The following is a 16,558-nucleotide window of genomic DNA, read 5'->3' on the forward strand; positions in this document are numbered from 1 at the left end:
AATGAGTGATGGATCAAGTTGGAAATCATGTGACAACAGTAATGTAGATGACATAAGGACACTTGTGGAGGTACAAAGTCCTCTTTGAACTGGGGAGAGACCAAATCCAGAATGTATCCTAAGGAGCTAATTCTAGAGAAGGAAATTCCTTCATCTGAGGCCATCATTATTTTATCTAATCACCTTGTAACTCTGGGCAGAAATGAGAAACCAGTTAGTAAGCTAAAATGGCAAGGAGTCAAAGGTGCCCATGAGGGTGACTGTCAAAGAATTGTCCATGCATGTCAATTGGACTGCTCAAATCATGTATTCTGGGTGGAATGAAGTGAAGAAGACAGAATGGTTTGAAGAAACTGGAAGAGGGACGAAGCAAATTACTTCCACCCTCTTCTTTCTCTACTGATAGGGCAATTATTTTTATCTCTCTGGTGATCATCTGATTTGAGAATCTGATTAAAAAGTATGGACATTTGGGGTACCTGGGTGGCTCAGTCGGTTAAGCATCCGACTTCAGCTCAGGTCATGATATCACGGCTCATGATTTCAAGCCCTGAATCAGGCTCTGTGCTGACAGCTCAGAGCCTGGAGCCTGCTTCAGATTCTGTGACTCCCTCTCTCTCTCTGCCCCTCCCCTGCTAATGCTCTGTCTCTCTCTGTCTCTCAAAAAATAAATAAATGTTAAAAAAAAAATTTTTTTTTTTTTAAGTATGGACATCTTCCCAGAAGAATGCACCTACGTGAATTTTTTTTTTTTTTTTTTTTTTTTTTTTGCACATATTTTGAGGAATTTTCTTAATGCTGGGAAGCCTCTCCACTGATCCTGGGCTAATTAAGGCTCTGACATCTCTCTTTCAATTAACAGTATTTCCTTAATACTATATTTTAAAATTGCATTGTTCCTCTGGTCTTCATCATAGTATTTAAATTCTATCTTATTCCTTTTTGTTGTTGTTAACATCTTCATAGAGTATAATTTACATACCAAACCCTTCACACATTTCAAGTACAATTCAGGAGTTGTGTATTTTCAGAGTTCTGCAACACCACAGCAATCAATTACCAAACATTTTCATCACCCTGAAAAGAAGCCCCATACACGCCATCAGAAATCTCCATTGCCCCTGAATCCTCCCTTCAGGCATCACTCCTCTACTTTCTGTCTTTATAGATTTGCTATTCTGGATGTTTCATATTAATGGACTTCTACAGTATGTGGTCTTTTGTTCTAGCTTCTTTCACTTAGCATGTTTTCAAGGTTCATTGATGTAACTTATATCAGTACTTCATTCCTTTGGTTGAATATTGTTCTGGAGTGGCTATGCCATATTTTATATAGCCACTCATTGGTTGATGGACATTTTGGTTGTTTCTGGTTTTCTGGTTATTATGAATAAACTTCTATGGACATTTGTGTACACGTTTTTGTATATACAAATGCTTTAATTTCTCTTGGGTATATACCTGGTGATAGAATTGCCGGGCCATATGATAACTTTGTATTTAACCTTGGGAGGAAGTGTGGTGGGTCAAAGACCTGAATGTAAGAGCTAAAAATGTAAAACTCGTAATTACAAGAAAACTTAGGCATAAAATTGGCTAAAATTGATAATCCATTTGTATGTAAGCACTGATTCTTTAAATTCGCTTCAACAGTAGGAAATGCTAAAAATGGTAGTGCCCTATTCTTTTTCCTCGCTTTAGAGTGATTTTGGGTTGGCAATGTTAGAAAACTGTGTGAAGTTGATGTTACTGGTGGGTCTAGTAAGTACAGCTATTGAGTGGGTTAAGCCTGTCTTAATGGAGTTGATTACATGTTAGGCATGCCACTGGTCACTTGGGGATTATAAAAACCTTATTAAATTAATGCTGGTCTATAGGAAGGGATAGGAAGAAATTATTATTATTATTATTATTATTATTATTATTATTTGTATTTTAGTGACCTCCATAGTAAGTATTTCAAATGGCCCTATGGTTATTATCGACTTTGTGTCATCCTTACCTTAAACCAACTTCGGTTGTCCTTGTGAAGTGCTTTTGCTCTCCCAATGTACAGTTTATGAGACCTCTATTCAGTCAGTCTCTTATCCTCAACATCTGCATTTCCCCTACACTCTCCTTCATCCCTTATGAGCAGTTAATGCTTAAATTTTCTGTCTTCATGTCTGTAGTATTTCTTCTATCTCTATATCCCCATTAATTCCTGTACTTGTTTCCTACTCCAAGTTGCCTCCTGCCTCACATCTAGAATAATCTGTTCTAGGATGTGCTGTCATGTTAGCTTTTGCACATTTTCAACCTTATAATGAGATTTTAGGCAATATAGAATCCACGTAAATTCTGTAACAGAAGAAGAGAATTGCAAATTCTCAATCTTGGTTTATACCATTTTTTGAGATATTGCTCTAATTTACTCATTTCTCTCTATTCAGATTGTGTTTGCCTACCTACAAGAGAAAACCCAATTAAAAATATTTTAAGAAAGTGTAGTGGGTTTATTTATCTCATGTACAGCGAATTTCATGTAGAGCAGTCCAGGACATGTACAGTAGCTCTGAAGTATCATGGACTCAGGTGCCTTCTATTTTTCTTTAGCACACTTAGTGTGTAGGCTTTATGTTCATGCTCAAATACTCGTGTTTCAAGATGATGTCTACACCACCACCACCACCTACATATCTGTGTTTTGAGTAAGAAGAAGGAAAGAGAAAGTAGCATCCATAGGCCATTGGTAAGAAATAGATTGCTTGGCCAATGTAGCTGCAAAGGAGGCTGGGAAGTGGAATTTGTAGGCAAGCAAGGGATAAGGAATAGGAAATGAAGATTGGGTCAGCTAATGCATACAGTTTTCCATACCATACAGTTATTATTTTAACACTGCCCTCTCCAGTTTCTAAGTTTGCTTCCCTTGATAACAATATGCTATTTGGGATTTATTGTAATGACATGTGCTGGCAAACCATCAAATAATGGCGTTGAATAATTCCTAGGAAAACCACAGTCAGCAGTTGGAGTTCACTATTGAAAACTTGATAGCCACTGCAAGTGATTTGTTTGGAGCTGGGACAGAGACCACAAGCACCACCCTAAGATATGCTCTCCTACTCCTGCTGAAGCACCCGAAAGTCACAGGTACCGCCAGCATGGTAGGCAGGGTGAATTTCAGAAATGATGTTGAGAAGACACTCGTATGGGCTTCCATCTTGTTTCTCTTAGAGAAGCTTCATTACTGAAATTCCTGTGCCACCAGCTCTAATTTGTCCAAATATGAAAAAGGGAGATAAGTGAGGCAAATTCACACACTAGCAGAGGATGACTGAGAAGTGAAGACAGTGTGAGCAATAATAGCAAAAGCAGAAAGCTATGGATTTTATCAACAAAAAGAACTTTGGATAAATGTCTAGATTTTATGGGAAAGGATTTATAGCAGGCACGGCCAGCATAAGTTGAATATCAGTTTTCTTAAAAGAGGCCACTTTGAATGGTAGGTGTGTTCTTGGAGAAATCTTTCCTGGGGTTGCTGAGTCAGTTGAGCATCTGACTCTTGGTTTCAGCTCAGGTCATGGTTCCAGGGTCATGGGATTGGGCTTTGCATCGGGCTCCATGCTGAGTGTGGAGCCTGCTTAAGGTTCTCTCTCTTTCTCTCTCTCCCTCTCTCAGCCTCTCTCCTCTGCTTGTGCTGTAAGAAATAAAAGAAAGAAAGAAAGAAAGAAAGAAAGAAAACAAGGAAAGAAAGAAAAGAAAGAAAAAAAAGAAGAAAAGAAAGAAGGGAAGGGAAGGGAAATATTCTGAATATGCAGTTTTCTAATGGTAAGGTAGGGAAGATGGGAACTATGTTTGTTGAAGTATAGCAGAAACTTAGTGAGACGGCCTGAGAAAATTTCCAGTCTGGGAAGTATTTTAGAAGGTTAGATTTATAAAAGATACATGCTATTTAGACACAATGTGGTTTAAAGGATTTTTTTTTCCCTTTTAATTTTTTTTTAACTTTGTTTATTTTTAAGTAAGCTCCATGCCCAGAGCAGAGCCCAATGCGGGGCTTGAACTCACAACCCTGAGATCAAGACCTGAGCTGAGATCAAGAGTTAGACACTTTAACCGACTGAGACACCCAGGCACCCCATTTTTTTCCTTTTTAAACAACTATATTTTTCCACCTTTTTGAGATATAATTAACAAGTAAAAATTGTATATACTTATAGTATATAATGTGATGATTTCATATACATGTACATTGTGAAATGATTACCACAATCAAGCTAATTAACATATTTACCATCTCACATAGTTACCTTTTGGAGGAGGAGGGTATGGTGACAACTCTTAATATCTACTCTCTTAGCAAATTTCAAGTGTACAATAAAGTATTAATCACAGTCATCATGTTGTACATTAGACACCCAAATTTATTCATTTTAAAAGTTTGAACCCTTCGACCAATATCTCTCCATTTCCCCCACCCCCAGCCTCTGGCAGCCACCATTCTACTTGCTGCTCCTATGAATTTGACTTTTTTAGATTCCACATATATGTGAGATCATGCAGTATTTGTCTTTTTGTGTCTGGCATATTTACTTAGTGTAGTATCCTTTAGTTTCATCCATGTTGTTGCAAATGCCAGATTTTCTTCTTTATTGGCTAAATAATATTCTGTTGTTACCCTTTTCTTTGTTCATCTATCAATGAACACTTAGGTGTTTCCATATCTTGGCTATTGTGAATAATGCTGCAATGAACATGAGAGTGCAGAGATCTCTTTGAGATACTGATTTCCTTTTCTGTGGATATATGCCCAGAAGTAGAATTGTTGGATCAATGTTAGTTCAGGTTTTAATTTTTTCAGCAACCTCTCTACTGTTTTCTATAATTGCTGTACCAATTTACATTCCTATCATCAGTTTACAGGGTTCTCTTTTTTTCTGCATCCTTACTAATATTTTTTATCTCCTGTCTTTTTGATAATAGCCATACTAACAGGTGTAAGGTGATATCTCACTGTGGTTTTGATCAACACGTCCCTGATATTCAGTACCTTTTCATATATCCATAGGCCATTTGTATGTCTTCTTTGGAAAAATGTGTATTCAGGTATTGTGCCCATTTTATTTTAGGTTGTTAATTTTTTGCTATTGAGCAGTATGAGTTTCTTATGTATTTTGAATATTAATCCCTCATCAGATACATGCTTTGCAGATGTTTTCTTCTATTCCATAGGTTACCTTTTCATTTTATTGATTGTTTCCTTTCTTGTTGTTGTTGTTTTTGAGTAAACTTTAAGCCCTATGTGGGGCCCAAACTCACAATCCCGAGGTCAAGAGTCTCATGCTCTACTGATTGAGCCAGCCAGGTGCCCCCGTATTCTACCGTTTTGATTACTGTAGCTTTGTAATAGGGCTTGAAATCAGAAAGCACGGTACCTCCAGCTCTGTTCTTTTTTCTCAAGACTGCTTTGTCTATTCAGGGTCTTCTGTGGTTTAGTATGAACTTTAGGATTTCTTTTTCTATTTTTGTGAAAAATGTCATTGGAATTTTGGTAAGGATTACATTGGAGTAGATTACTTTAGTTAATATAGGCACTTTAACAATATTAATTCTTCTAATCCATGACCACAGGATATCTTTCCATTTAATTGTGTCCTCTTCAATTTTTTAATCAATGTTCTATAGTTTTCAGTGTACATATCTTTCACCTCTTTGGCTAAATTTGTTACTGAGCATTTTATTCTTTTTGATGCCATTGTAAATGGAATTGTCTAATTTCTCTTTCAGATAGATCATTGTTAGTGTATAGAAACACAACTGATTTTTATATATTGAGTTATGTCTTTCTACTTTACTGAATTTGTTTATTCCAACAATTTTTGGTGAAGTCTGTAGGATTTTCTATATATAAGATCATGTCATCTGCAAACAGACACCATTTAACTTCTTTCTGTTCAGTATGGATGCCTCTTATTTATTTTTCTTGTTTAATTGCTCAGGCTAATCCAGTACTATGTTGAATAAAAGTGGCAAGTGTAGGCATCCTTGTCTTGTTCCTAATCTTAAAGGAGAAAACTTTCAGCATTTCACCACTGAGTATGATGTTGTCCTTGGCTTGTCATGTATGGCCTTTATTATATTGAGGTACATTCCTTTTATATGTAATTTGTTGAGAATTTTTTTAATCATGAAAGGATGTTAAACTTTGTCAAATGCTTTTTCTGCATCTACTGAGATGATTATATCATTTTTGTCCTTCATTCTGTTAATACAGTGTATCATATTTATCTTTTTGAGTATTCTGAACCACCCAGACATCCCAGTGATAAATCAAGCTTGATCATGGTGTATGATCCTTCCAGGGTGCTGTTGAAGTCAGTTTGTTAGGGTTTTTTGTTGTTTTGTTTTTGTTTTTGTTTTTGTTTGAGAATTTGATCTGTGTTCATCAGGAATATTAGCCTTTTCTTATACTGATGTCACACTTCTAAAGGAATTTTATTATTTCAGAAGTCTGAGTCCAGAAAAATGGTGTTTGCGACAACAATTTCTTTTTGGGTCAATAGTTTTTATCTTTTGCGAACTAAGAACAACTTAAAAAATGTTTTTAAAACTTCAAGAATATTCTGGTTGTGCACAGCAGATCAGTTATACACATGATTTTCTGAATCAGAATCCCATTGAAATGATGATAAATTAATTATAAATGAGCACTACTGTTTCAGTTGGAGAAGAGAAGCACAGCAAAACAGTTATCAAATCTTCAACAAATTTCTAAAGCATAGAGAGTGAATGGAGGGCTGATAACCATCTCAGGAGGGAGATTGAAGTTGTAAGCTAAATGTCAAAGAAGGAAGATTTAGTCTGGGAAAACAAGCCCCTACAACTACATAAGGCTCAGTATTGAAAGAACCAAATCTCAAGAAAGGTAGAGGGAGATTGGAGTAGAAAACAGGAGGCTCTCCCTGCCTAGGTTCCTGCTACAACTTCTCTTAGCAGGTAACTGTTTTCCCTCCACAGAAAAGGGAGCTCACTCTCTAGAGAAACTGAACCTAAGAGACCTTGCCCTCAGGGACACTTGGCAGAGACAGAGAAAGAGTGAAGTGTAGGGCTGAAAAAGAAAGACTAGGTAATAGTTTACTTGAATTCTGAGGCCCTTAGCTCCTTTCTCTATCCTCTTCCTAAAATTCAGCAGCCAGATATAGACCTCAGAGAATGAACAACTCCAGAGAAAAGACCTCCCTCTTCTGCCATCTAGACAGAAAACTCTCACCAAATTCCCAGCAAAGTGAATGAAATAATAATATCCTCCCTAAGACAGAGGGTCATGGAATTACAGAACACCATGATTAAAGAAAAATTCGTAAAAACTTTCAGAGATAAATAAAGTACTGTATGGCATTAGAATTCTCAAGAGCAACTATATCCTGAGTATTAAAGGATATTTTCAGATCTACAAGTTGGCAAAAAACTTACCCTCTGATTTTATTTTCTTAGAAATACACTGGCTCAGTCAGTAGAACATGTGTCTCTTGATATCAGGGTTATAAGTTTGAGCCCCACTTTGGGTATAGAGATTGCTTTAAAAAATTTGTTTTAATTAGGGGCACCTGGGTGGCTCAGTCAGTTAAGCCTCTGACTTCAGCTCAGGTCATGATCTTGCAGTTTGTGGGTTTGAGCCCTGCGTCAGGCTCTGTGCAGATAGCTCAGAGCCCAGAGACTGCTTCAGATTCTGTGTCTCCCTCTCTCTATGACCCTCCTTTGCTCACACTCTATCTCTGTCTCTCTCTGAAAAGTAAATAAACATAAAAAAATAAAATAAAATAAAATTTTTAATTAAAAAAAATATACTAGAGTGTATGCTCTATGCAGACGTCTGAAATCAAGTCAGAGGAAGTCATGGGCTCCAGGAATCAGGAGGTCTCATGTAGGAGAATGGAAGTGAGAATGTACTGGGCACCAGGCTTAGAAAATATCCATTTCAAATTGGACTAGGTGGACAAAGCAGATGTGAGAGGACATACCCAAGAAGAAAAGAGAAAGGATCAGTTATTTGAGGTTTACCAGTAATTAGAAAAATTATTACTAGGAGTTTGAAACATCTACCTGAGCAGTTGCCATAATTCTAAATTAGCATCTAAAAAGTAGGAATTGAAATAAGCAAAGAATGTACAAATAAAACCAAGAATGTACAAAAAATGAAACATAATCATAGTTGTCACACTTATGTAATATTTATTATAGTCATAATATAAACAATGAATATTGAGATAATCAGAAATTATATGAATATATTGGGGAAAATGGAACAAGGGGAAGCATGTGTGTGTATGTATCTGTCTGTGGATGTGTGCATTTTGTATGAGGTGGGGGTTGAAAAATAAGTCCTGATCTCTCTTACCGGAACATCATTAGACATTGTCTAAAAATGAGTAAGTTGTGGGGGCACTTGGGTGGCTCAGTCAGTTAAGCGTCCTGCTCTTGATCTCAGCTCAGGTCTTGATCCTCATGGTCATGAGTTCAAGCCCTGCGTTGGGCTCTGTGCTGGGCATGAAACCTACTTAAAAATAAAGAAATAAAAATAGAATAAAGAAAAAAATAAAAAATTAGTAAGTTGAGAAATAGGAATAGTCAATATTTAGAAACGTGAAGCATAAATTTCAGAAGAAACTGCTAGAATCTTTCAAATCTTTCAAAATCTCAAACCTTTGGGAAATGTGAGGATGAGAGAAGATATCATTGTAAGGTGCAAATAACTATACACATACAACATACATACAGTCACACAAACCATACATACATACACATCAGTTATAGAATTTGATTTTTAAAACATTATTTTGATATGAAAAAAATACTTAATCCCTGTTTTCCTTTCTTTGAGGACAGTGATTTCTTGAGTTAAAATGTACTATTAACCTATGCTTATCATAGGTGTGCACAGATTGATCTCAAAGCCTAGCTTGTCTGGAGTCATATGTGTCAATATTACGGCAACTCTCTCAGATGTACTTCTGGGCACATAGCCGATGTTTATGATGATGTTGGAATACCTTCAAAGTGTTCAGATAACCTGAGTTGGCATGCAAATGTCTATGCATTTTTCACTTTTTTCATCAGTCTTATTTGTGTTTTATCAGCTAAAATCCAGGAAGAGATTGGCCATGTAATTGGCAGACACCGGAGCCCCTGCATGCAGGACAGGAGCCGCATGCCCTACATGAATGCAGTGTTGCATGAGATCCAGAGGTACATTGACCTTATCCCAGTCAACCTGCCACATGCAGTGACCTGTGACATTAAATTCAGAAACTATGTCATCCCCAAGGTAAGAGATATTTCTCCTACACTGACTTTAGTGCTCTTGAAGTTCCCCTGTTCTCACTATTGGCTCAGTCTTCTACCAATACAAGATGAGAAAGGTGCAAAACTCACATATGTGGCAGCTTGATGGATTTTGTGTTGTTTCCAGTTTGAGGCTACAGACCTTTTTTTAAAGTTTATTTATTTTATTTTTTTAAATTTTGTAATGTTTATTTGTTATTGAGAGACAGAGAAAGACAGAGCATGAGCATGGGAGGGACAGAGAGAGAGGGAGACACAATATGAAGCAGAATCCAGGCTCTGAGCTGTCAGCACAGAACCCGATAGGGGGCTCGAACTCACAAACCATGAGATCATGACCTGATCCTAAGTCGGACGTTTAACTGACTGAGCCACCCAGGCGCCCCTATTTATTTATTTTAAGAGACAGCGACAGCGTGAGTGGGGGAGGGGCAGAGAGGAGAGAGAATCCCAAGCAGGCTCCACGCTGCCAGTGCAGAACCCTATGCAGGGCTTAAACTCATGAAACATGAGATTGTGACCTCACGAACCATGAAATCATGACCTGAACAAAATCAAGAGTCAGACGCTTAACCGACCGAGCCACCCAGGCGCCCCACTGAGGCTACATACTTTTATGACAGGTTTTGGTATTTGGCTGTGTAAGTCTTCCAAATTTGTTCTGCTTCTTTAATATTGTTTTGGCTACTCTTAGCCTTTACATTTCCAAATAAATTTGAGTATCAGTTTGTCAATAAACCAAAGCATTTGGCTGTGATTTTTATCAGGGTGATAATAAAATAATTTAGAAAGAATTGACATGTTGGTATCTTGAATCTTTCAATTCATGGATATGGCATATTCTACCAATTTATTTGGACTTTCTTTAATTTTTTCAATATTTTCAGTGCAGTGGCTTGTATATCTATTAGGTTTTTCCTAGATGAGTGGTATTTTTGATGTTACTATAGATTGTATAATTTTTAAAATGCCTTTTCTACTTTTTTTGTTATATGGAAATATACTTGATTTTATTATTTTGATGACCTTACATCTAGCAACCTTTCCAAATTGACTTAGTGCTAATAATTTGTGGATTTATTTGTAATTTCTATACACAGAATTCTTCAATCTGGTTTAATGTATATTTTTTAATGTTTATTTATTTTTGAGAGAGAGAAAGAGAGAGAGAGACAGAGACAGAGACAGAGAGCAAACAGGGGAGGGACAGAGAGAGACGGAGACACAGAATCTGAAGCGGGGCTTGAACTCACAAGTAGTGAGATCATGACCTGTGCCGAAGTCAGATGCTTAACCAACTGAGCCACCCAGGTGCCCCAATATTTGTTTTAATAATTAATACTTGAACTTTAAATTTTATATACTTGCAATGAGCTTTAATTTAAATATAAATAATCATGGATCACTCAAGGCTACTGTGTTGGACAGAACCGATCTAAGTTGTTGCTGTTGTTTTTAATACTTGAAACTTTATGTTAAAACCTTTATTCTGCAATATTAAAAACTCAGAAAATTAAAAATAAATCGAAGTACAATTCCTTTCAGTGGCCAGAATCTTGAACTGAAGTGAATCAATCTATATATTCCTTATTGATGCACTTTGTGTGAATATTCATGTTTTGCTAAAGAGGTATCAATGTGTTTGATTATATGATACCACATTATTGGGAGTATTTTAAAATTTATGGCATATACATCATAATACCTTTCTAAAATCATCAAATAGTACTTAATTTGAAAACACATTAGGCCTCAGGAGGTTCAGATGAAGGATTGTGTATTTACACTTTCATGAAAACAAATGTTTATATTTGTTGAGCTGATGTAGAAAAATAAGCTAAAATAGTCATGCTGTATATAACTTTGAAATGGTTGATAAAAACAACTTTGGAGGGCTGGTGCGTGGCTGGCTCAGTCGGCAGAGCATGCGACTCTTGATCTTGGGATTGTGAGTTCAAGCCCCACACTGGGTGTAGAGACTACTAAAAAAAATACATAAACTTAAAAAAAACACTTTGGGGTGCCTGGGTGGCTCAGTCGGTTGAGCGTCCAACTCTTGATTTCAGCTCAGGTCATGATCCCAGAGTCTTGGGATTGAGCCCCGCATCCCCCTCCACGCTGAGGTCAAGCCTGCTTAGGAATCTGTCTCCCTTTGCCCCTCTCATCCACTAGCATGTGCACACCCATGCTTTCTCTCTCTCTCTAAAATAATTTTTAAAAGACATGGATTTACATATTAAACAAACAAAAAACCTTTGGGGGAGGGATGACTTCCTCTGAGTTGCAGAAAACCATTTGGGCTTCATCTGGCTTTCAGGTTATTTCCCAGCCAGGAAAATGCCTCGTCAGAATCACAGTTGCATGCTTAGGGCAGAAGGGTGAAAGAAGTGACACTTGTGCAGAGAGGGCTATTTCTTTTCTAGGTTTTCTAGATGAACCAGGCACTTTCTTCTGCCAACTGTATCCTAAAAATGGAAAACTCAAGTAGATATTTGAAATGCAAGGCAGCAGGAGATAAATTCAGGAGGATAACCTCCGTATAAACTCTGGCTCGGTTACCCTTTACTATAATCTTGAATAAATTTCTTAATCCTATGTGCCTTGGTTTTCTCATTTGTAAACTGTTGATAGCACTGACCTTTACGTCACTAGAATGTTGCAAGAATTCAACCAGGTAACATATACAAAATACAAGCTAAAACTATGACCATTTTTACTTATTAGACTGATGAAGTCAAAGGCTGAGAAAATGTTGTATTGGTGAGGGTGTGTGTAAATGAGCACTTTCAATCACCAGTGGCAGGATTGTAGATAAGTACATCTTTTTTGGAGGACATTTTGGCAATATCTATCAGAAATAAAATATAGAATCTTATAATGCAAGAATTATAATTCTTGGTATCCACTACAGGTGCTAACAGAGGAATGTTCAAAAAATGTGTCCTTGCATCACTGTTTATAATAAAAACATTCTGTTTTTGTTTCTGAGAGAGAGAGAGCAGGGGAGGGAGGGAGGGAGGGAGGGAGAGAGAGAGAGAGAGAGAGAGAGAGAGAGAGAGAGAGAATATATCTTAAGCAGGCTCCATGCTCAGCACTGAGCCCAACATGGGGCTTGATCCCACAACCCTGGGTCATGACCTGAGCCAAAATCAAGAGTCAGATGCTTAGCCAACTGAGCCACACAGGTGCCCCTAAAAAAATATTCTTAACTATCTAAATGTTCATCAGTAGTGTAATGATACATTCATATATAGCATGAATAAGGCAGATGTATATGTGTTGATATGGGCCAGTACCCAATTATTTTATTAAATAAAAAATAAGATTTTTATTTCTTTTTATGAAACAAGTACTAAAGCATGACAATGACATCGTTGCCTCTAAGTAAGGCTAAATGCACTTTCAAATTATATCTTGTTTAGAAGGCTAAGCAATGCATCTATGGAAGCACTGCATCTTGAGATGATTTTCATCAATGATTCTAGAATTTCTAATAAAATTCCTGCTGTGCCTCTCAAATTCAAGTAAAATTAAAAAAATCAAGATGTAGTGGATGCTTGTCATTTGATAAAAAAAAAAAAAGAAGGTGATAGGCGAAATAAACATGTAGATTTATTTGCCTTATATATATATTCTCTTTGGAAGGGCATATTCCCTGGAAGAACATATCACTGGTTATGAATAGTTGTTTTTGGAAAGTATTTAGATGGGAGGGAGACCTATTTTTCACCATATGTGCTTTTTGTGACTTAGTGCATTCCTCTATTTTTAACTTGAGGTATAAGTTATACAAAAGAAAATTCATATTTTTAAGGGTAAAGTCTAATGAGTTCTGACCAATATGTGAAGTCAAGTAACTACCACCACAACCAAGATGTAAAACATTTCTATCATCTCAAAAAAGTTCCCTCATTCTCCTTTTACAATCAATCCACTTCCCCCAGTTCCAACTCTTGGTAACCACTGATCTGTTTTGGGTTCTACGGTTTTGCCTTTTCAAGAATGCAATGTAATAGAATAGCATAAATAGAATAACTTGTAATCAATATAAATAAGCCTTTATCTTTTTTATGTGACAGAATGTATTTGAGATTTATTGCACTTTGTTATTGCACTTATCATTAATTTGTTCTTTTTTTTGATGAATGATTTTCTATCCTACAGAGTACCACAAATTGTTTATCCATTCACTACTGGATGGGTATTTGGGTTGTTTCCAGTTTGAGACTATTTGAATAAAAGTGCTGTGAACATTTGCATACAGGTTTTTGTGTGGATATAAATTTTCATTTCTTTTGGGTGAATGCTTAGGAATGGGACTTTTGCTTAACTGTTTAACTTTATAAAAAACCATCAAATATTTTCTAAATGTGGCTGTGATATTTTACATTCCTGCTAGCAATGTGTGAGAGTTCCAATTGCTTCAGGTACCTTCCATCACTTGCCATTAATGGTCCTTTTTTTTTTTTTTAATGTTTATTTATTTATTTTTAGAGAGAGGGAGGGAGGGAGGGAGAACATGAGTGAGGGAGAGGCAGAGAGAGAGGGAGAGAGAATCCCAAGCAGATTCTGTGCTGTCAGTGCGGAGCCTGATGCAGTGTTTGAACTCACGACTGTGAGATCATGACCTGAGCCAAACTCAAGAATCGGGTGCTTAACTTACTGAGCCACCCAGGTGCCACATTGTCGGTGTTTTTAAATTTTAGGTACTATAAGTGGTTATGTAGTGACATCACATTTTGTTTTATTTCTGTTTTCTGGATGGATAATGATGTTGGGCTTCTCTTCATGTATTGATTGACTATTCATATATATTCTTTGGTCGAGTTCTCAAATTATATTCCTATTTTGTATTGGGTCGTTTGTCTTATTTAATTATTGCAATCCTTTATATATTGTATACACAAGTCTTTTATTATATGTAAGTGTTGCTAATATTCACTCTCAATCTGTAAAGGGCTTGCTTGCTTGCTTGCTTGCTTTTTCTTCTTTCCTTTTCTTCCTTCCTTCCTACCTTCCTCCCTCCCTCTTTCCTTCTTTCTTTCTTTCTTTCTTTCTTTCTTTCTTTCTTTCTTTCTTTCTTCCAAAGAATGTCTTTCAGAGAGCAGAAGTTTTGAATTTTGATGGAGTCCAATTTATCAGTTATTTCTCTTTTGACTTGTGCTTCTGTGTCCTATCTGGAAAATTTTTTGCCAACGCAGGTTCCCAAATATTTGCTCTTATCTTTTCTTCTACAAGTTTTATGCTCTTAGCTTTTGTATTTAGGTCTGCGATCCATTTAAAATTCATTTTCACTTATAGTGTGAAGTAGTTTATACTTCATTCCTTTTGTTAGGGACACCCACTTTTTCCAGCACCATTTATTGAAAATACACTTGCTTTTTAAATCTTAAAGTAACACTTCCACATATTACTTGTTTTAAAATGCACAAGGCAATAATATTGAAAACAAAATTATAGACCTTAAATATGATAAACTTAGAGGATGGAACTTCCTTCTAATTTTGAATTTAAAAAATAAAAAAAATCTCAGTAGCATTTAAACACACACAATGGTATATAATGTTTTATGTTTATATAAATAATACATATGAAAATGTGTATACATCTATATCTTAAGTACATATCTATCTGTATCCATTGATCTGTCTATCACACTTAACACCTAAATATTTCATATGTGTCTTGTAAGAACAAGGGCTTCTGCATAGCAGTAATAGCATTCACACTCAAAGAATTATCATATATACAATAACTTTATCTAAAATATAGCTATAGATTTTTTCAGTTATCCTAAAATATCTTTTTTTTTTTAATGTTTGTTTATTTTTGAGAGGTAGTGAGAATGCCAGTGTGGGAGGGGCAGAGGGAGATAGAGGATCTCAAGCAGGCTTCATGCTGATGGCAGAGAGCCCAATGCGGGGCTTGAACTCAAACTGTGAGATCAAGACCTGGGTTGAAGTCAGATGCTTAACCAACTGAGCCACCCAGGTGCCCCCCCTAAAGTATCTTTTATAGCTTTTTTTGAGGGGACATCTAGTATCTAATAAAGGAATAAATATACAATTTTATTATCTGTCCCTTTACGCCCCTTTTATAAAGAACAGTTCCAAAAAAAAAATTTTTTTTTAATTTTTTTAAAAATTAAAAAAAAGAAAAAAAAAGAACAGTTTCTTTTCTTTTATTTATTTCATTTCAATACACTATGGAAGAGTCCAGGATAGTTGTCATGTAAAATATTCCTCAATCTGGTTTTGTATGATTTTTTTGTTTTTGTTTTTGGTGTTTTTTTGAGAAAGAGAGAGAGCATGTGAGCAGGGGAAAGGGGCAGAGGGAGAGAATCTTCAGCAGGCTCCATGCTCAGCACGGAGCCTGACGTGGGGCTCTATCCCATGACCCTGCGATCATGACCTCAGCTGAAACCAAGAGTCAGATGTTCAATCAACTGAAGCACCCAGAAGCCCTGTGCGATTTTTTTTGTTTTTGTTTTTGTTTTTGTTTTTTTAGATTAGATTCAAGTTCTGTGTTTTGGGGAAGAACATTACATACGTGATGTTGTGTATGTCCCAGTGAATTACGTTTTGGCTAGAGACATGTAATATCAATTTATATCATTATTGGTGATGCTAAGGTAGTCATTTATTAAGGAGATATCTTCCATGGGGCACCTGGGTGGCTCAGTCAGTTAAGTGTTGTACTTCAACTCAGGTCATGGTCTCGCGGTTTGTGGGTTCAAGCCCTACATTGGGCTCTGTGCTGACAACTCAGAGCCTTGAGCCTGCTTCAGATTCTGTTTCCCTCTCTCTCTCTACCCCTCCCCCACTTGCACTCTCTTTCTCTCAAATATAAATATATTTTTTAAAAGGTATCTGCCATAATTCTCCACTGCTGAAATTCTGTTTTTCATAGGTTATTAGTAAAAAAATGTATGGCCTGGTACTTTGAGACCTTATAAATATCCTGTTTCCCAAATCTTTGATCCAACAGTTTTAGCACTAATTAATAATCTTTACCTGAATTGTTGAAAAATGATAATTTTTCCAATTTTAGTTTGTGTGTGTTTGTGTGTGTGTGTTTAACCAGGATTAATCTCTAACAAAGAATTTCCCCACAGTTTTAAATTAGAAACAAATTGCATTCCAAAGATAAATACTCAGTACTCGTTGGTGTATTTGTTAATACTATCTAAGAAGTCATTTTTCCTTTTGGGCATATTTTCTTTTTTTTTTATTGT

General features: G+C 36.3%; 1 protein-coding gene across 1 annotated transcript in view; it reads left to right on the forward strand.

The window, feature by feature from the left end:
* Positions 1-16,558, forward strand: part of LOC125933400 (cytochrome P450 2C41-like) — a 32,377-nt gene that overhangs the window by 9,692 nt on the left and 6,127 nt on the right. Inside the window, exons 6-7 of the mRNA XM_049646427.1 lie at positions 2,991-3,132; positions 9,120-9,307. Of these exons, the coding sequence (XP_049502384.1) occupies positions 2,991-3,132; positions 9,120-9,307 (330 nt within the window). The remainder of the gene's footprint in view (positions 1-2,990; positions 3,133-9,119; positions 9,308-16,558) is intronic.

The sequence above is a fragment of the Panthera uncia genome, chromosome D2 (assembly GCF_023721935.1).
Source record: "Panthera uncia isolate 11264 chromosome D2, Puncia_PCG_1.0, whole genome shotgun sequence".
NCBI classification, from domain to species: domain Eukaryota; kingdom Metazoa; phylum Chordata; class Mammalia; order Carnivora; family Felidae; genus Panthera; species Panthera uncia.